At 36.3% G+C, this 22,774-nt stretch overlaps 2 protein-coding genes across 3 annotated transcripts in view; one reads left to right on the top strand and one right to left on the bottom strand.

Moving 5' to 3' along the window:
• LOC101889113 (G-protein coupled receptor Mth2) overlaps window positions 1-22,774 on the bottom strand; it is a 361,585-nt gene that overhangs the window by 170,631 nt on the left and 168,180 nt on the right. The window lies entirely within an intron of this gene.
• LOC101899552 (G-protein coupled receptor Mth2) lies at window positions 1,530-18,642 on the top strand. Its single transcript, XM_005189558.4, has 7 exons — window positions 1,530-2,153; window positions 8,525-8,684; window positions 12,507-12,695; window positions 12,774-13,031; window positions 13,107-13,263; window positions 18,138-18,332; window positions 18,399-18,642. The coding sequence occupies exons 1-7, from the start codon at window positions 1,617-1,619 to the stop codon at window positions 18,529-18,531; spliced, it is 1,629 nt and encodes a 542-aa protein (XP_005189615.2). The 5' UTR covers window positions 1,530-1,616; the 3' UTR covers window positions 18,532-18,642.

Here is a 22,774-nt window from a genome sequence, read left to right as displayed (position 1 = left end):
CCTCCTGATATTCGGTATTTTGATGATTTTTGACACATTTTTTTACGAATTTCTCTGAAAATTGGTAGTTGTAGATCATAATGGGTCCCAGTTCGTGTGGCGAATAATTGTAATTATAGGTCTACGTTGTGGTATAGCCGCCATATAAAGGTACCTCCCGATATTCGGTATTTTAGTTTTTTTGCCACATTTTTTCACGGATTTGTCTCAAAATTGGTATTTGTTGGTCATAATGGGTTCCAGCTCCGGTGGCGAAACATTGCATGTATGGGTCCATGATTTGGTATAGTCCCCATATAACGGTACCTCCCGATATTTGGTATTTTTATGATTTTTGCCACATTTTTTCAGGGATTTGTCTGAAAATTGGTATTTGTAGGTCATAATGGGTTCTAGCTCCTTTAGCGTAACATTGCATGTATAGGTCTACGATTTGGTATAGCCCCCATATAACGGTACCTCCCGATATTCGGCATTTTAATGGTTTTTACCACATTTCTTCGCGGATTTGTCTAGAAATTGGTACTTGTTGGTCTTAATGGGTTCTAGCTCTTTTGGCTTAACATTGCATGTATAGGTCCACGTTTTTGTATAGCCCCATATAGCCGTATTTCCCGATATTCGGTATTTTGATGAATTTGGCACTTTTTCATGAATTTGTCTAAAAATTGGTAAATGTGGGTCAAATGGGCTCTAATGTTTCCTTTATCCTAAGGAGGGGGGTATTAAAAGTTTGGCCCGGCCGAACTTAATGTTTTTTTACTTGTTAGTATTGCAATGGCTTTACCCCGAGCTCATTTTTCCATATTTACAGAATGGAATATTGCGATATGTTCAGGTCACGAACCATTTTTGGGTCACTGCAACGTGGGTTTCGATCAAGTCGCCTCTTTACTTTTCGCACCATTTCTGCTGATGTTGCTGTTTTCTTCCGTCCACTTCCTCGACGTCGGGCTACGCTACCAGTATCACGGTAACGAGCGATGGTTCGAGACACAAAAGATTTATTCACATTTAAATGCTGGAGTGCTCATACGATAGCCACTTGTAGTTTTCCAGCCTAATATAAAGAAATCACACTATCACGAATAATTTTTTGCTGGAGAATTTTCACCAAATTGCTTCTGTACCCTTGTAAACAATATAATGAGCTGACACTGGAATAATTTTAACAGCTGTCAGACGAGTGGCTTAGAAATGACATCAGTCTGTCATCAGTCAGTTTTTCCATCTCACCCTGTATATATAAAGAAGGCAGAAGTAGGGAGAGAGGGTGTTATGGTGGATGGTATTTTATGTTCGTTCATTTATTTGCTATTTTTATCCTTTTGGTTTTTTCTCTCTTTTAATAACTGCATGTCAATTGGTTTGCTGATCTTTCGATTATCTTTTACCTTTTTTTTACTTATATGTATTTACATATGTATTTATAAGAAACTGCTTTGCGGTTTTATTGGTCTTAAGAGAGTTCATTTGCTGTTCTAAGCTTTTTTATGTGCTCTTCCTCGACATGATGGGCATGCATGCGATGTCTTGACACTTTTCGTTTGCAATTGCAGTCTTCAGTTTGGACCATTTGCCAGCGGACGTGTTGTTTTGCAGTGCAGTGAAATGCAATGGCCAGTGATCATACGGTGTTGGTAGTAGTTTTCATTTCCATTATGGTCATCATATTTGGTATAGGTCTGTTTTTGGTGCCAATACTTGGCGCGCCGGAAATTGAACACAGCGAAAAGTGCCCTTTCCGTGATACCGTCGATCTTACGAATCACACGCGTCTTCAAAACGGTTCATATCTTTACGATGGCATTTTGATAGCGGCAGATCAATTGTCCTATTACAAATATCGATTGCAGTTCCTTAACACCACCCAGCCAGCTGAGCTGCATCTGAGAGGGTGTATTTGCGACAATTCTAAGAATAGATTCTGTACGAAATTGTGCTGTGAACGGGGTAAGTTTTTCAATCAGACGTCGCGTCGTTGCGAAACGTTGGCGAATACCAGCGGCGTGCCAGAGGAAATGGAAATTTTGCTGAAAAATAAGTCACACAAAACTTGGAATATTTTTAAACATTTTGTCATACAAATCGGTGCGCCATGCGAGAAACCTCAGGTTCTCTCAATGACAGATGATCCTTGGATATTGTTTGAGGTAAGAAGAGATGTATGCATGGGTGTAAGGAAAATAATTGATCGTTTGTTGACACTGATTCAGAGCTTTAGTATTTGTTATTATTATTAGTATTTGTATTTTTGTTCTGTTCAGTTTGTATACGGAGATAAAGAGCCGCGGTTTGATTACACAGGGGGATTTTGCTTTTGTTGTTTTTACAAATTACACACTGAAACAGAAAAAATAATTACACGAAATAACTTAATGGTTGATCTGAGGATCGAGTTTCGGATATGTCTGATTTTTCTTATATCTATAATATACCTTTTCTCTTGTCCCACTGAAATTCTTCATCTTTACGATGTCAATGAAGTTTGTTCGAAGTATGTATTTATACTCTATACCACAATGTGGTCAGCATATAATAGCATTTGTTTGTAACATGGGGGAGGAAGCGAGATAGTCCCAGATTTCATATAGATCAGATTTGGATATAGATCCAAATTTATTAATATAAGTCCAAATTTAATAAATTTTGGCACATATGACCGATTTCAGCTTGGAAACATGTATGTCGGATCGAAAATCGTTTCAGTTCAGTTCGGCCAGCTATCAGCTACAGCATAGCAATATGTCTGCAAAATTTTATAGAGATCGGTTCAGATTTGGATAAAGTTTGGATACATATTTCTTCATTCTATTTCACGTTTATCATTCACCAGAAGTATAATATCAGTTCAAATATGATAGGCTTTCTGAATTATAGATCTGAAATATACGTTTTAAATTTAACATGCTCAAAGTCGAGAGATACACCTGCCTCCGTCAAACTTATTGAAAATCGACTCTGACTTGGATATACCGCACATATATTAGCTATTTCCGGTTTCAAATTATAACTGATCTACGAGTAAGATCATAATAAGCGTTCAAAAAAAAGATCATCTAATTCATATAAATTCCCAATGTAAATGTTTATTAGTTACGAGTTGACCCCGACCCCGCCCAACTTCTGACCTTTCTTTACTGGTTAATTTTTAACAAAATGTTTATTCACAAACAACATTAGATAGTCATTCAAAAAAAAAAAAAAAAAACTTTTGAAAATTTCACGATTTTAGATAGTTTTTTCGGAGATAGTTTTTCAAACCACCTCAAATAGAAATAGTCCTTTAAAATGTATTTTAAAACAAGTAAGCAAAGGCTATAGTCGTGCGGGGCCGACCATGTGATACCCTACAATGTAGAAGCCCTACTACAATGTTAGAAGCCCCCTTATATCCAAATCTCTTTTGGAATATTTCGCTTTTGAAATTGTGTCACGGAGCACTGCCCAGATATTACCCTCAGCATTTTGAACAGAGACTCCGTCGTGCTCTTATTTGTTGTGGTTCATTTTAAAGCTAAATGTAATCCAATGGTCAACCAAAATGCTAGAATTATTCCCTGTCCATAACTCTCTTCTCAGGCGTGTCGATTGGCTTCAATTGTGTGATCAGGATTTTTTTTTTCTATTTTTGGTCCATTTTAACCCCTAAACATATTGCGGACATCTTTGGAAATAATAGGCTTAGCCCTTCTGAGCCTAACCCTACCCTTGTGAAAATATTCGTGAGGATCAGATGATAATTGCGGACTGTATATAATAACCAAAACCTGTGTTGTAAGGTGAAAAAATATTACAAAATATACACTTCAATATTAAGTCAAAATGAAAAAATCGCATGCGATAAAATTTATGAAAAAATTAAAAAAATTGCACATAATTCACTACAAAATAATTCACATAATTCACTACAAAATCTACAAAAACACCATTACTGGCATCTTTTTATGCAATTTTTTTTTTTTAGATTTTATTCTCTTATGCCAATAGGGAATTCTGTATTGACAAAATTTGTCAAAATCGGTCCAGCCATTCTTGAGATATAAGCGTTCTAGCTAACATCCCCTTCCTTTGTATATATGTATTTTATATATATCGCTATATATATCTGATATATTTACCATCGGCATCTACGTAACGGTCAGGATTGACCTGTTCGTCTATTTGTGATTTCGCCGGGATTAAAAATATTCGCTGTTTAATGGAAAATTTGAAGTTTATTTAACATAAATGTTATGGTCTATTTCACCCACTCAATATTACCTGATGACCACCAAAATTGCTTCTGCTTCTGCCCAGCCTGAAGCTCTAGCCGCATGATAGTTTCCGCTTCGATTGGTCCAAAAGTGCGTCCTGTAGAGCTACTGCAAAATCAGGAAATTTTTCAGTTGTTGGTCCATTTCAACCCCTAAATATAAAGAAATAGGGTTCTATTCTGGCTCTAGCCCGACCTCCATTCTAAATTTCGTGAAGATCGGGCCATAATTGCGACCTGTAGAGTGATTACAAATTAACATGGACAGACGGACGGACGGACATACATAGCTAGATCGACTCAGCTCGGCGAGATAGGAAGATCCATATATACTTTCCTATGGGGGAAACCAATATTTCGAGGTGTTACATAATTTTTGGCCCAATCAAACTTATAATACCCCCAACACATAGTGTTGTAGGGTATAAAAATAAACAAAAGAGATGGCAATGTAAAATTTTTAAAATCCCCGATCATATATGGTTGTCTATTGGTAGAAATTAGAACTGAAATTAAAAAAGGAACATACAGGGTGAGACGAAAAAACTGCAAAAAACCAAATTCGGACTGCTGTCATTTCCAAGCTACTCGTCCGACAGCTGGTAAAAAAATATTCCAGTGACAGCTCATTATATTGTTTACAATCGCACAAAAGCATTTTGGTGAGAATTTTTCAGAAAAAAAATGTTATTCGTGATGGAATTCAAGCGTGATAGTGTGATTTCTTTATATTCGGCTGGAAAACCACAAGTGGCTATCGTTAGAGCATTTAAAGCATTTGAATGTGAATAAATCGTTTGTGTCTCGTACCATCGCTCGTTACCGTGATACTGGTAGCGTAGCCCGTCGTCAAGGAAGTGGACGGAAGAAAACAGCAACACCAGCAGAAATGGTTCGAAAAATTAAGAAGCGACTTGATAGAAAACCGTGTCGCAGTGGGCAAAAAATTACTCGTGAGCTGAACATATCGCAAAATTCCATTCGGCAAATATTGAAAAATGTGCTCAGGGTAAAGCCATTTTAATGAAAGTGCCAGAACTTACACCGCCACAGAAAGAAAATAGACACAAAAGAGCTAAAGAGTTGCTTCGCTTGGCCGAAAGTGGTGAACTGCCGAATTTGTTGTACATCAGTTTGTAAACAAACACCATGGTGATGGTGTGGGCCACCATAACAGCCGATGGTCGCGGAGGGTGTATTAAAGTCTGGGGCACGCAAACATCCTGGCCGCAGACTTTGGACATTCCAACAGGACTCAGCATATCGAACACAGCACGCGCTACCCATGGCTACAAAATGAGGATCCTCGCTTCATTTCCAGCGCACAATGGCCACCAAAATCTGCGGATACCAATCCGTTGGACTATTGTGTCTGGAGTTGGCACTAAAAAATACCAAAGTGTCGATCAGCTCAAGCAAGCGCTTCGCCGGGAATGGGCTAAAATACCGCAGAGCGACATTCAAGCAGCGTGTGACTGTTGAAGGCCAAAGGTGACCAATTTGAACAAATCTAAACTTATTCTAAAATTTGATGTTATTTCCGACATTTTTGCTTTCATTCAATAAAATTTAAAAAACATATATAAAAATGACTTTGTTGCAGTTTTTTTCTCACCCTGTACAAATTTTTTTTAATTTTTTGTATATATAGTCCTTGAAAAATAGTCCTGAAAATGATCATTTTTAAAATCCGCGATCACAGATTGTTGCTGGAAAATAATTTTGAAAAAATCTACGATTGAGAATATGTTTAAAACTTGTTTTTTATTATATCCAAAACTAAGAAATCCATTCGTTATAAAAAGGGTGCCCCAACTAGAATGCAATTTGTAAAATTTCTATGAAATACCGATATTAAAAAAACAACAATAATATCCTCCACCATGTGCAACGAATTTGGAAAATTTCCAAAAATAAATCCGTAGAAAATTCTTTTAAAATCTTAAAAATACCGAATATAACCGTTATTTTGGGGTCTATACGAAGACGTGGATCTGCATAGACAGGTCAATATTCAAATACGAAACTTCCGATGAATAATATAGCTACAATTATCAAAATATCGAATATAGGGAGGTACCGAATAAATATCGGAGGTACGTTACGCTATACGAAGATGCAGTTAGTTCTGGCGTGTTGAACTCTGAATATCCTCCACCATGTGCAACGAATTTAGAAATTTTCAAAAAATAAATCCGTTAAAAATTATTTTAAAATCTGAAAAATATAACCGTTATATTGAGGTGTATACGAAGACGTGGATCTGCATAGGCAGGCCAATATTCAAATACGAAACTTCCGGTGAATAATATAGCTACAATTATCAAAATATGGAATATAGGGAGGTACCGAATAAATATCGGAGGTACGTTACGCTATACGAAGACCTGGACCTGCATAGACAATTTTCTGTCACAGGCTGTAGTACCTATTAGGAACTTCAAATACGAAATTTCTAACAATTTCGGAGAATATTGTACCTAAAATCGTCATAATACCGAATATAGGGAGGTGCCGTTACATCGGGGCATATACGAAGACCTGGATCTGCATAGAGAATTTTCTGTTACAGATTGTAGTTCCCATTACGAACTCTAAATATGAAAATTGAAACAATTCCGGTGAATAATGTCGCTATCGTCAAAATATCGAATACCGTTGTAGACCTATATATACATTTCTCTCCCTGGGGGAAAAGTACTTAGAAACAACTTCTAGTATGGATTTTTAGACAATTCCGTTGAATATAGGGAGGTACCATTGTATGGGGGATATGCAATATCTTGGACTTATATAGACAATACTCATAAGGAACTCCTTTTGTGGATTTTCAGACAATTTCATTGACAAATTTCGGTACAATCTTCAAAATACCGAATATCGGGAGGTACCGTTATATGGGGGCTATACGTTATCGTAGACCGATATTGCCCATCTTCGGACTTGACCTGTCTGCAGACAAAAGACTGATCTGTGCAATATTTTAGCTTCCTATCTTTATTCTTTTTGACTCTAGCGTGATTACAACATACGGATGGACGGACAGTGGCAAATCGTCAAAAAAGTTTACGCTGATACGTTAGACATAAAATTATAATTTCGATGAGTTACAAACAGAATCCATACTATGTATGGTGGAGGGTATAGAAAATCTTGAAACGTTATTGTATCGTAAAGAAGACAAAATGAGGTCAAGGCATATATGGAACAAGATATCGAGCAGAAAATTTCATAAAGTTTTCAATGGTCGTTTGGCATAAATGTGGAGATATTTCATTAATGTGCGTCCAAATTCCTCTTTAAAGGTTTGAGTCGTCATCAGGTTATTCACTTAAAACATCGACCCAAAAAACGCCAATGTCAAAAATCTAATGGTATTAAATAGCCAATTCTGGTCTCCAAAACTCGAAGTAACACGACACGACAAATGAGTGATGCAGCAATTGAATTATTTCTCTGGTTGTATGACATGTGGCGCCGTCTTGTTGAAACCCCATGCCCTGCACTTTCATTTCTCAATTCTATTCAAAAAAATTAATAAATAAATAAAAAATAAATAAAAAATGGTTATCATTTCATGGCACAGAACACAATTTACTATTTGCGCTTGACCTGCCTAATTGTCATAAAGAGGTCCAATCATTCCTCCAGCTCAAAAACCACAGGATACTCTTCCTTTTCACTCATCATTCAAAGAATTTCCTCACCCTCAATGCGACAATTTTGCCTACTGACGAAGTCATCAAGACGGAAATGGGCCTCGTCACTGAAGATGATTTTATCATATCGATGTTCCTGAGTCAGTTGAATTTTGTATTTCGTCATTCGTCAAAATTCGCTGCATAGTGGATTCGGAGACACCAATTTGCTGACCTCGGTGTCGAATTGAGGTGGATGGAGTTTGATCGACATCATCACGTACGGCTGTGATATTTTCGGTCTATCGAGTTGATCGAAGGCGCGTTGTTGTCTTTACATCACTAGCAGACCCAGTATTGGCAAATTTATCGATTAATCTTTTCGCAGTTTACTTTTTTGCAAACAATAACAATTGTTCAAATTTTTAAAATGGCATTCTAGATTGGACACCCTCTCTCGAAGAGGGCTCCCCATTCGAGCCGGAATTTAATCAACGTAATATATTTATCACACTGATTTCTTCTCGGAATTTCCTAACATAGAGTTAACATTTTTGTCTCAGTCTCTAGTCGGGCTGATTTAAAGATGGGCAAAAAAAGTTATTTTTGTTGTTTTTAACATCCTTTATAGAATGGCGAACTGTGGGTTGAAACCGATTACACCAAATTGGATACGGTACACTATTGCATCTCACCACAGTACAATGGAACGAGCAAAAAACTAGAACTAATGGCCATGAGTTGTCCGATGAAAAATGATCCAGACTCTTCAATGGTATTTAACACTTACAGTAAGTATAAACATAAGTATAAACATAAAGTGTCCGTTAGAATCCCCTCTCGATGGAAAAAAGAAAAGGGGAAAATCCAGCCGATTATGAAAGTAGATGAATAAAAAATTACACGTTTTGAAAGTTTGCATCAAATAATCTAAATTGACACTTCGGATTAAGACTCCTCGGAATCAGTACATTTTAGGTACATAGTCTCTTCGACAATATTGCAGATAAAAATACAAGGTATATTTTTGTTGAAAATGTTAACCCTCATATATTAAGTAGAGCAAATTCTTTTGTTCAGAGGCTCACAACGAAATTTGATGTAGAAAAAAGTAAATATTTCTTCTTTTGACACCTTTCAAATTAAGCGAAATGTTATGCAAAAGGGATAAAAAAGCAAGTTCAATGGAATCAGTCAGTATTACCGACAGCTGCATACCCTCATCCGATTTTCGGTTATTTAAATATATTTTAACTTGCGTAACGATTATTTAAACTGTTGATCCTTCCGGTTCCGGAGGTTCCGAAGGAGTGGGTAAATATTTTTCATTTCGTATCTGATTTGCATTTTATAGCGACTACTTCCTTCACTTTATACGAGATATTTGATAGTTTTCGAAAAGCTCGTGTTTTATGAGAGTTATAATTATTTAAAATGTTGACCCGTAGTGGGGGGGTGGGGTACCAGAAGGAGTAGTCCGATACTGTCTATCTTCACAACAGTTTGAAAGCTCATTTCACGTATTTATGAGGTTAATGGTTATTCCACATTTTAACCAGTTGTGGGGGAGGAACTATATGGAGTGGTCCGTTCAGTCCGCTCTTCATACCAGACCTTGTGAAAATATTGAAATGTGCGAAATTTGAAGAAAATCGTTCTATTCTTATAAAAATTATAATAATTAAAAATTTTGAAGCTTTGTGGAGGAGATACCCGAACGAATGGTCACATATCTAAAATCTACACCCCACATCTTGCTTAAGTAGAAGTATTGGGATGTGGAAATTTGAAAAGAATCGGATGCTCATTTCACGTTCTACAAGCTTCATGGTTATTAAACATTTTGAACCGTTGTGGGAGGTCTACCGATATATCTTATCTTCACACCAGATCTTGAGTTCGCAAAAACATTGGGTTGTGTGAAATTCAGACATATGGCTAGAGAGGGTATATATCATTTGATACGACCAAAACGTGCCTCATCAGGACATTTGGAGTCGATCTAGAGATGTCCGTCCGTCTGTCTGCTGACTGGTGCGCACGATAATTCTCAAATGCAGTATATGATTTGGCCCAAACTCGATATTACGTAATTATACCCTCAGCCATATAGCTACAGAGGGTATATATCATTTGATACGGTCAAAACGTGCCTAGTCGAAATAACGGTTTTAGACCCTAGGTTTCTTTGGACCAAATCCGTTTCAGAACATTTGGAGTTGATCTAGCGATGTCCGTCCGTCCGTCTGTCTGTCTGGCTGGCTGGTGCGCACGATAACTCTCGAAGGGAGAATCCGATTTGGTTCAAACTTGGTACAACGTAATATTTTTGTCAAACTTAGATCGAGTTCGGAGATGGGCAATATCGGTCCACTTCTTTTGGTACCTCCCCCACAAAAGGTCGAAATTTTCAAAAAATGTATTTTTTGCACAGAAAGAGAAACGATAATCCGATTTTGCTAAAACTTTGCAAATCTTAATATTTGCGTCAGTGCTAGGTCATGTGTGAAAATTGACAATATCGGTCCACTCCATCTGGTACCTCCCTCACAAATGGTCAAAATTTTGAATAATTACAACTCTCATAAAATGTGATATAAGAGTCCGATTGTCTTCAAATTTCATACATGCCAATATTTATGTTAACCCAAGGACTGATGTTAAGATGGAATATATCGGTCCACTCCTTCTGGTACCTCCCACACAAATTATCGAGATTTTCAAAAATATATATATATATATATATTTTCTGCACAGAAAGAGAATCGATAATCCGACTTTGTTCCAACTGTACAAATCCTGATATTTACGTCAGTTCTAGGTCAGGTGCAAAAATGGATAATATCGGTCCACTCCATCAAGTACCTCCCCCACAAAGGTCGAAATTTTGAATATCCATCAAGCTCTTAAAACACTAAGTTAACATCCGATTCCATTCAGACTTGGCACATTTCAATATTTTCATAATCGCAAGATCTTTTATAAATATCGTAGAGATCGGACCATTCGTTCTGGTACCTCCCACACAAAGGACCTAAGTTTTGAATAATCAAAACGAGCAAAGAATCCGAAATAAACATCCGATTCTCTTCATATTACACACGTCCCATTATTTCTACTAACTCAAGATCTGGTGCCAAGATGGAATACATCGGTCCACTCCTTCTGGTACCTTCCCCACAAAGGGTCAAAATTTTAAGCATCCATGAAGCTCGTAAAACGCAAAATTAACATCCGATTATATTCAGACTTGGAGCTTCTCAATATTTTCATCAACACAAGATATGTTATAAAGATGGTAGAGATCGGACCATTTTTTCTGGTACCTCCCCACATAGGGTTCAAGATTTTTAAAAACAAAACGCTCAAGGAATTCGAAAAAAGCATCCAAATGCATCCATCCCTCTCCCCAAATTTCCCACATACAGACATTATTTCTAACTTATAACTCTCATAACTTGCGAAACAAGTCGGCGATTCTTTACAACTTGATATATCTAAATATTTCTCTTAACCAGTATTCCGATATGAATATGTAATTTGTCGGAATGTACGAATTCGCAAAAATCTGTCACGTTCATATCTCAAGGGTGAGGCTATACATCTATCGGCACAACTGACTGATACTATTTTACTTGTTTTATCAAACTTAGATCGAGTTGGGAGATGGGGATTATCGGCCCACTCATTCTGCTACTTCCACCAAAAAAAAAAAAAAAAAAAAAAAAAAAAAAAAATATATATATATATATATATATATACATATATATATATATATATATATATATATATATATATATATATATATATATATATATATATATATATATATATATATATATAATATATAACAGATCTTGTATTGATATAAATATTAAGATTTGGTACATCTTAATATTTCTATCAATACAAGATCTGTTATAAGGATGGTAGAGATCGAACTATTTCTTCTGCTACATCTCCCATATAGGGTTCAAGATTTTGAAAAACAACTCCCTTTAAATTTTGCATATACAAACATTTTTGATAACCCAAGATCTGTTGTGAAGATGATATATCAGCGAAACCCTTCCGATACCTCATCCACAAAGGGTCACAATTTTCAATACCTTTATTTGCCAAAACATGCGAAAAAAGTCAGCGATTCTTTACAACTTTCTATATCTAAATATTTCTCCCAACCAGAAATTAGAGATGTATATATAACTTATGATTTCACATAAAATTGGATATAAATGTTAGATTTTCTTGTAATTTTGCCCATTTCAATATTTTTATCTGTCTTAGATGATTATGAAATTTGAATACTTCCGTGGGCTACATTTTCTAAAAATTAACATAATGTAAAGGAAAGGGGTTCGCATATACCTGGCACGTAGCAAAATTTATATCATATTTATTTAGAGCCGATACGAAATGGACAATATTGGTCCATTCCTTCGGAACCAAGTCAAAGTATATTTAAATAATCGAATATTACATATGATCGCAAAACCGACTGATACTTTTAAACTAGTTTTTAACTCAACTTTCATAATCTGCTGTATTTTCAATATTCCGTAATAATTGGAAAAAAAATTAATTGAGTCCCACAAATTGTATTTTCTTTCCAGGCATGCTGATATCTGTGGTATTTTTCATACCTACCATCCTAATTCATTTAGCTGTTAAGGAATTGCGCGACAGTTTGACAGGCAAACTACAGACATGCTATCTGATTGCATTGGTGGCAGGATACTCAATTATTGTCTTTATAAACATCTTGCCGGAGCGATGGCCGGAACCAACATGTCAAGCAATAGGTAGGTTCTGCACATACCAAAAATACACCCCTCCTCAACAACATATCTCTCAACTTTATAAAAATTGATTATTTTTAGGATTCTCGGGATATTACTTCTTCATGTCAGCCTACTTTTGGTTGGGCGTCCTTTGCTATGACATGTGGAAAACCTTTGGGGAGTATAGAAAACCTGTGGATAGTAGTCGTGAAATTATGAATCGTTTCATTATTTATTCTGCTTTTGTCTGGGGCACTGCTGGTGTATTGACGCTGATTGTCATCTGGGCCCAGTTAAACAAAGTTGTGCCGAAAATCTATAAGCCCGGCATTGGTTTGGAAATGTGTTGGTTGGATAGTGAGTGAATAAAGATTTAATTCCCTGCCTCAAACACCATTATTAATAAATATCTTGTTTTCTCCCATCATTTAGCTCGTAAATGGTCTGCAGCTTTATATTTTTATTTACCCAACTGTATCATTATGCTGTTTAATATTGCGGCTTTCGTTCAGGTGTCAACGGTGATCTATACAGTTAAGCGAAATGCTTTAAAATATAAAACAAACCAAGATAAAGCTGCAAAAAGGCAGTAAGTTGACAAAAGTTTAAACATCAACGATTATATACTAGCAAAACTTCATAAATCGTTCTAAATTTTCCGACTCTCAAGGTTTTATATATAAGGGGCGCAATAGAAGACTATCGACGTTTTTTGTTGGCTGTTGTTTAAAAAAAAAATGATGGATTATTTTTATACCCTCGGCCATTCTTTGGAGGGTAAAATTCTAAGACGATCTAACGATGTCCGTCTGTCTGTTCCTATGTCTGTTGTAATCACGCTATCTTTCGAAAGAATTGAGATAGAAGGCTAAACTTTTGCATACATGCATAGTTGACCAGTAGGCAGGTTATGTTCGTAAATGAGCCATGACGGTCCACGTTTTCGTATAGCCCCCTCCCGATGTTCGGTATTTTCATGATTTTAGCGGCATTATTTATCGGCCCATGACAAAAACTTTTGTATGCAGATCCACGGCTTCGTATAGCCCCCTGTAACGATACATTCCGATATTCGGTATTTTGAGGATTTCAGCAACATTATTTCTCCTCCAGCAAAACCGGACACCATACAGGGACTTTGAGCGGGTGTGATGGCTCTTCGTTGTGTGCCGTTGCATCGTCGTTGATCATTGCTTTGTAGCACTCACCATTCGCAGTAACAGTTTGGCGCGCGACGTCTTCAAAGAAAAAAAGACCTACGATACAATGACTTTGAGCGGGTGTAAGGGCCCTTCGTGGGTTACACGCGGATTTTCAGTGCCTCAGTAACGTAAATTTTGCTTATTTACGTACCGGCTAAGATGGAAATGGGCCTCATCACTCATGATTATTATACCCTACACCACAAGGTGGTCAGGGTATTATGTCTTTGTGCATTTGTTTGTAACAGGCAGAAGGAAATGAGATAGACCCATAGTTCCTTTCGATGATCTGCATAGAATCACATTCTGAGTCGATTTATGCATGTCCGTCCGTCCCTCCTTCCGTCCGTCCCTCCTTCCGTCCGTCCGTCTGTCCATGGTCCGTCAGTACAGGTCGCATTTATTGCCCAATCCAGATGAAATTTTGCAAAGATCTTTTGTTTGGCCCAAGGACGAACCCTATTGAAATCGGAGATAATCGGTCAAAATTTAGATATAGCTCCCATATATATCTTCGTCTGATTTGCCTTTTATTGTGCACCAAAGGTGTAATATCAGCCCGAATTGTATGGAATTTTGCATATACACCCAAATTAGGCCTGAAAATATGTATGCCAAATTTTATCGAAATCGGTTCAGATATAGCTATAGCTCCCATATATATTGTTCATCCGATTTGTTATTTTTGTCCACCGCCGCCGTAATATGCACTATGCAACAACAATATTTGGGGAAACATATCAAATACAGCTCAGAAATACATTTGCTAAATTTTATCGAGATCGGTTCAGATTTGGATATAGCTCCCATATATAACTTCGTCCGATTTACTTTTTATTGTGCACCAAACGTCTAATATTTGTCCAAATGAGATGGAATTTGGCACTTACGACCGAATTGAGTCTAGAAGCTAGTATGTCAAATTTGGTGAAGATCGGTTCAGATATAGCTATAGCTTCCATATATACTATTCATCCGATTTGTTATATTTGTTACCCACAGCCGTAATATGCACTCCGTAACAACGATATTCAGGAAAATATATCAAATACAGCTCAGAAATATCTTTGCCAAATTTTATCGAGATCGGTTGAGGTTTGGATAAAGCTCCCATATATATCTTTATCCGATTTCAAATTAATTGTGCACTAAATGGGCAATACAATTCCGAATTTAAAAGATACAAATGCTTCGGCATATTTAGTCCTTTGAACTTTAAATTATATATAATCATAGCGTGTATGATTGAATTCTCCCATAAAAACTTTTAATTGTTATGTGGAGCTCTACTTAATTAGCAAAATGGTGTAGGGTATCATAAAGTCGGCACCGCCCGACTTTAAGACTTTCTTATACAGGTTTTTCATGAAAAATGATCTACTTCTTGGCTCATGATTATTTTTCATGAAAAATGGTCTACTTAAGGATGACTTGAGCGTATATTAGACGCGATTGGCGGGCAGCAGCTAACAGCTGATGCCCCATCCGGACTTTGTACGGAAATATCTTCTAATCTTGTAACAAAATTCGCTGTAAATACCATCGACTGCGCTTCCGTGACATCCTCGGCTACAGCAGCAATATTCTCTGCATAACGGATACTCCGGGGTCTTATCTTATCTCCGGGGAATCTTTTGCTATGCCTGTCTCTTCGAGGCTAGCGGCTTAACGTCGCAGGGTTTCACCAGTAGGCGTTGGACGGCCAGGAATTCTGCAACGAAATTCACGTTGAGCCAAAGTCACCCACCGATTATTGGTCAAATTAATAGTCACCATTAATCCGCGATCTGAGCATTGTTTATTAACGAGTATTTCGCATGTGTTTACTACAAAAATTACAAAACAGAACTGACATTAGGGGCCGATCGTAAAATTTATAGAATTTTCTTGTAGAAGGATTACTTTTACTCCTCCTTATATTATCGAACTTTTTTTCTTTTTCGCAACAAAGATCTTCAAAATCTCTCTTTTTTCTGTCCAAAACGCCCCATATCCAAACCCTAGAAACCCACACTGTTGGGGTACCAAATTTTGGGATTCCAGTTCTATCCCTTCACCCAATACCAAATTTAGTACTATTCGTAAAATTATAGTACACATTTCGAAAACTATCCATATCTAAATTAAAGATACCAAGTGAGACCTCACTAACATATTTGAGGATTACAGCCCTATCTCTTGACCCAATACCTTAAGTAGGTTTCGTACAAATCTATGACGCACTTCCAAACCACCATCAAATCTCAAACACAGATACCATCAGAAATCTAAATATCAAATTTCAGAATTTCACCTATATTCATTCACCTAAGATATAATACCACTTAGTACTTTTTGTACAATTATAGCAGACATTTCCGAAACTTTTCGTACAATTATCGTAGAGATTTCCGAAACTACCTTCATATGTCCAGGCTACATATGAACAGGGTCGCTGTTACTTAATTTCATATTTCATGCACTATGTGTGCACCCAATACCGAAATGTACCAAAAATAGTTCTATTTACTGTACTTTTCGGTCACTTGTTGTACACATTACCAAAATCACATTTTAACTCAAACCTACTACCGATCAGGATCCCAATACAACATTTCAAAATTCCTGCTTCATCCGTTCACCCTAAACCAAACTGTTCCAAATTTAGCACAATCTGGAGCAGTTCGCACACCTAGTACACAAAAAAAAACAGTAAAGAAAGTCCTAAGGTCGGGCGGGGCCGATTTTTGATACCCTACACCACTTTGCTAATTTAGTTAAGCTCCACTTAATAATTAAAAGTTTTTATGGGAGAATTCAATCATACACGCTATGATTATAATTATAATTTAAAATTCAAAGGACTAAATATGCCGAAGCATTTGTATCTTTTAAATTCGGACTTGTATTGCCCATTTGGTGCGAAATTAATTTGAAATCGGATAAAAATATATATGTGAACTATATCCAAATCTGAACCGATCTCGATAAAATTTGGCAAAGATATTTCTGAGCTGTATTTGATATATTTCCCTGAATATCGTTGTTACGGAGTGCATATTACGGCTGTGGGTAATATGCACTCCGTAACAACGAACAAATTTGGCATACTATCTTCTAGACTCAATTTGGTCGTATGTGCCAAATTCCATCCCATTTGGGAAAATATTAGATGTTTGGTGCACAATAAAAGGTAAATCGGACGAAGTTATATATGGGAGCTATATCCAAATCTGAACCGATCTCGATAAAATTTAGCAAAGGTATTTCTGAGCTGTATTTGATATATTTCCCTGAATATTTGTTCTTACGGAGTGCATATTACGGCTATAGGTAACAAATACAACAAATCGGATGAACAATATATATGGGAGCTATAGCTATATCTGAACCGATCTTTACCAAATTGGCATACTAGCTTCTAGACTAAATTCGGTCGTATGTGCCAAATTCCATCCGATTTGGGCAAATATTAGACGTTTGGTGCACAATAAAAGGTAAATCGGACTAAGTTATATATGGGAGCTATATCCAAATCTGAACCGATCTCGATAAAATTTAGCAAAGGTATTTCTGAGCTGCATTTGATATATTTCCCCAAATATTGCTGTTACAGAGTGCATATTACGGCTGCGGAGGACAAAAATAAAAAATCGGATGAACAATATATATGGGAGCTATAGCTATATCAAATTTGGCATACTTATTTTCAGGCCTAATTTGGTTGTATGTGCAAAATTTCATACTATTCGGGCTGATATTACACGTTTGGTGCACAATAAAAGGCAAATCGGACGAAGATATATATGGGAGCTATATCTAATTTTTTACCGATTATCTCCAATTTCAATAGGGTTCGTCCTTGGGCCAAACAAATGTTGTTTGCAAAGTTTCATCTCAATCGGATAATAAATGCGACCTGTATTTTGTTCACAAGAATACATGGACAGACGGACTGACATGCATAAATCAACTCAGAAAGTGATTCTATGCAGATCATCAAAAGGGACTATGGGTCTATCTCGTTTCCTTTTGCCTGTTACAAACAAATGCACAAAGACATAATACCCTGACCACCTTGTGGTGTAGGGTATAAACATCTACATATGTCAAACTTACTTTCCAACCTTAATTCTCATAACAAATTTCATGTTTATAGCTCTATCCATTCACATAGAACCATATGGTACCATTATTTTCAGAAGTTTAGTACCATTTTAGAACTTTTCGTAACTTTTTCGTTTTATTACTTTGTTTTTTTTTTTTTTTTTGCCTCTTACAGAGTAATTATCATTCTACGTCTTTTTCTTATCATGGGCATATCCTGGATAATGGATATCATATCGTATTGCTTCCGCAATTATAAGTCGTTGGACTTTCTCTTTAATGTAACCGATTTTTGTAATGCCTCGCAGGGTGTTTTAATATTTTTTCTATTCATATTTCGTCGCGATGTCTTGAAGGCGATTAAACAACAGTAAGTAGTTTTTTGCTGTATTTAAATGTCATTAAAATAAACACGTGTCTTTTTTTAATTTTCTAGATTCGGAACTCGTAAAAAAACTACTGTGAATAAAAGTAACGAAATGGTTCTGACCATACAAAGCCAACTGTCGAAGACCAGTACCATTCCACGTACACCATCTACCCCGCATGATTCTGCACCACTACCATAGAAGACAAACCGAAACAAATGCAGCAGCAAATTTAACAAAATATATGTTTTAAAAAAAATTAAATATATGTGTGCATAGTAAATAAAATGCTTTTGAACATTGGCGAACTTAGGATATTTTTCTCTCAATACAATAGCCGTGGGACTATCCTGAAACCAAATGTTCTAGCCGATTTCAAGCTAATCGTATGCAAAATGCTTAATATAAGCTTGAATTGAGTGGATTTTGGCACCAATGATTTTTATACCCTACACCACAAGGTGGTCAGGGTATTATGTCTTTGTGAATATGTTTCTAACAGGCAAAAGGAAACGAGATAGACCCATAGTTCCTTTTGATGATCTGCATAGAATCACTTTCTGAGTTGATTTATGCATGTCAGTCCGTCTGTCCGTCCGTCCGTCTGTCCATGTATTCTTGTGAACAAAATGCAGGTCGCATTTTTTATCCGATTGAGATGAAATTTTGCAAACAACATTTGTTTGGCCCAAGGACGAACCCTATTGAAATTGGAGATAATCGGTAAAAATTTAGATATAGCTCCCATATATATCTTCGTCCGATTTGCCTTTTATTGTGCACCAAACGTGTAATATCAGCCCGAATAGTATGGAATTTTGCACATACAACCAAATTAGGCCTGAAAATAAGTATGCCAAATTTTTATCGAAATCGGTTCAGATATAGCTATAGCTCCCGTATATATTGTTCATCCGATTTGTTATTTTTGTCCTCCGCAGCCGTAATATGCACTCTGTAACAACAATATTTGGGGAAATATATCAAATGCAGCTCAGAAATACCTTTGCTAAATTTTATCGAGATCGGTTCAGATTTGGATATAGCGCCCATATATAGCTTCGTCCGATTTACCATTTATTGTGCACCAAACGTCTAATATTTGTCCAAATGGGATGGAATTTGGCACATACGACTTTAGTCTAGAAGGTAGTATGCCAAATTTGGTGAAGATCGGTTCAGATATAGTTATAGCTCCCATATATATTGTTCATCAGCTATCGGAGACTTGGAGATTTTGATATAGCTCCTATGTGCAGGGTGGGGCAAAAGTAAACTTCCGATGTTTTTTGGCTGTAATTAAAAAAATAAATTAAAATCGTTGATTCTTCTTGTGGATTATTTTTATTCGCTCTTTTAGTTTTTATACCCTCCACTATTCTATGGAGGGTATATTAGCTTTGTCAGTAGCTCTGTCTGTAACTCCTCGAAATATTTATAATATACCCTACAAATTATATATATTCTGGATCTACGTAAAATTATAATACGATCCAGCAATGTCCGTCTGTTTGTTGGTATCACCCTATATTTCGAATAAATTTAGATAGAAGGCAAACATTTTGGAAACATGCATAGTTGACCAGTAGGCAGTTCGGGCAAATGGGCCATGTCGGACCACGTTTTTGTATAGCCCCCATATAATGGTATCTCCAGATATTCGATATTTTCATGATTACAGCGACATTATTTATGACAAAATTTTTTGAATGTACGTCTACGTCTTCGTATATCCCCCATATAACGGTACATCCCGATATTCTGTATTTTCATGATTTTAGCAACAGTATTTTCCGAAATTATTTAAAATTAAATATGTAAAGTTCGTAATGGGTTCTACAGCCTATGACAAAAATTTTTGAATGCAGGTCCGCGTCTTCGTATAGCCCCATTATGGCGGTACCTCCCGATACTCGAATCGAACATTTAAATCAAATTTTGAGCGAGATCATAAATTCCATTATCATCGTATGTTTCTGGTTAACATAAATATTTAGATAAAGCAAGTTGTAAAGAATCGCTGACTTCTTTGGCAGACAAAAGTATTGCAAATTGTGACACTTTGTGGGTGAGGTACCAGAAGGCCGTCACTGTGTATATGAAATAAATTGGTACAGGTCATATTTATCAAACGAATTGGAATTAGCTCGGTTTCCTAGAGTGCATAACAACTTTGCGCAGTAAATTTGATTGAAATTTTAAAAAAATATAGGAGAGGGGAAGATTACACTTCCTATATTCACAACGGTTGCTTGTAAGACAAGAGATTCAATCCGCTTTTACCTATGCATACCTCTCCACAAGTCATAACTACGTTTACAGAAGCACTCAAACATTCATCGTGCATTGTAACACAAAGAAACAGACAAGCGCTGCTAAATTATCGTATCCATGACCACAATTCACCTGAGAGTTTTTAACAATTTCTCTCTGTTATCCTTGAGATAAATAGGTGTGATTCGAATTTGATCGATATATTCGAAACGCGGGCACCTCGAAAGACTATTCTACAGTACACAGGATGATTACAAAAGAATTATAAAATCGTTTCTCAGTAATGTGTGCTTGGCAGTATATTATTCTAGAAAGACATTTGCTTAAGTCTTTTACGTTATCCAAATGTCCATACATGTTCACTAATACATATGTTAATTGATTTATGATAACAATTAATATTTTTTTTTGTACAGTCGAATCATTTGTTTTTATAACCAGCAAACAAACATAAATATTTAAAAACTAACACAAAAAGTTAGAAAATATCAGTCGGTTTTTCCGATGTTTTTTATACCCTCCACCATACTATGGAGGGTATATTAATTTTGTCATTCCATTTGTAACGCCTCGAAATACTCATGTCAGACCCAACACAGTATATATATTCTTGATCAGCGTAAAATTCTACGACGATTTAGCCATGTCCGTCTGTCTCTCTGTCTGTTGTAATCACGCTATCTTTCGAACAAATTGAGATAGAAGGTTAATCTTTTGCAGACATGTATATTTTGCCAGTAGGCAGGTTAAGTTCGTAAATGGGCCATGTAGGTCCAAGTTATCATATAGCCCCCATATAACGGTACCTCCCTATATTCGGTATTTTGCTGATTTTAGCGACATTATTTACCAGAATTGTTTCAAATTTGGCATTTGAAGTTCGTAATGGTTACTACAGCCTAAGACAGAAAATTATCTGTGCAGGTCCACGTCTTCGTATAGCCCCCATATAACGGTACCTCCTGATATTCGGTATTTTGATGATTTTAGCGACATTATTTAGCGGAATTGTTCCAAATTTGGTATTTGTAGTTCGTAATAGATACTGCAGCATAAAACAGAAAATGGGCCATGTAGGTCCACGTCTTCATATAGCCCCCATATACCGTACCCCCTGATATTCGGAATTTTGATGATTTTAGCTACATTATAAACAGATTTTTCTTCAAGTTTCGCATTTAAATATTGTAATAACTTATGACAAAAGTTGCCTATGCAGGTCTACGTCGTCGTATAAGCATTCGGTATTTTTAAGATTTTAACAGAATTTTTAACGGATTTTATTTTTTTTTTGGAAATTGCCAAATTTGTACCAAATGGTGGAGGGTGTTAAAAGTTCGGCCCGGCCGAACTTACAGCTTTTTTACTTGTTATATAAATATTTTGACTTTCGTTATGATTATTTAAACTCTAGACTAGATATTTCAACTATATCGACTACTTCCATTGCTTTACAATTTTTGGGAAATATTGAAATGTGTTTAAGGTACCAGATATAGCGGACCGTGATACAAATTATTGGGATGTGTAAAATTAAAAGAAAATTAATATGTATTTGCAATGCGAATAATCAAAATGTTGAACTTTTGTGGGGGAGTTCCTAGAAGGGGTTTATCGATCTTTGCTTGAGAAAAATATTAAGATATACCAAGTTTGAAAAGCTCGCTGATTTGTGTCACAAATTACTGTAGATATAAGTATAGGAAACTGTGACCCTTAGAAGGGGATATAGATTGATATTGTCTTTACACCAGCTCTTGTGTTAGTAAAGATGTTGCAATGTGTAAAATTAAAAGACAATTCACATTTTATAAGAGTTATAATTATACCCTCATCAGTCATATTGCTAGGGAAGGTATATCTCATTTGACACGGCCAAAATGTGCCTCATCGAATTAACGGTTTTATACCCTAGGTCTCCTTAGACCAAATCCGTTTCAGGATATTTGGAGTTCATCTAGCGAAGTCCGTCCGTCTATCTCCCTGGCGGGTGCGCACGATAACTCTCGAAGGGAGTGTCCGATTTGGTCGAAATTTGGTACTTCGTAATATTATTGTCACTTAGGACATGTTCAAACAACATTTGTTTGGCCCAAGGACGAACCCTATTGAAATTGGAGATAATCGCTAAAAATTTAGATATAGCTCCCATATATATCTTCGTCCGATT

This window comes from Musca domestica, unplaced genomic scaffold (assembly GCF_030504385.1).
Source record: "Musca domestica strain aabys unplaced genomic scaffold, Musca_domestica.polishedcontigs.V.1.1 38, whole genome shotgun sequence".
NCBI lineage: Eukaryota > Metazoa > Arthropoda > Insecta > Diptera > Muscidae > Musca > Musca domestica.
The sequence above is the reverse complement of the archived record's forward strand: the minus strand, read 5'-3'. Positions and strand labels throughout refer to the sequence as shown.

Bases quoted from the DNA above. Each gene is read 5' to 3' on its own strand.
- LOC101899552 (XM_005189558.4), top strand. From the start codon at position 1,617: ATGGCCAGTGATCATACGGTGTTGGTAGTAGTTTTCATTTCCATTATG. The intron at 2,154-8,524 runs GTAAGAAGAGAT...CATCCTTTATAG, and splicing joins ATCCTTGGATATTGTTTGAG to AATGGCGAACTGTGGGTTGA. The intron at 13,032-13,106 runs GTGAGTGAATAA...CCCATCATTTAG, and splicing joins GGAAATGTGTTGGTTGGATA to CTCGTAAATGGTCTGCAGCT.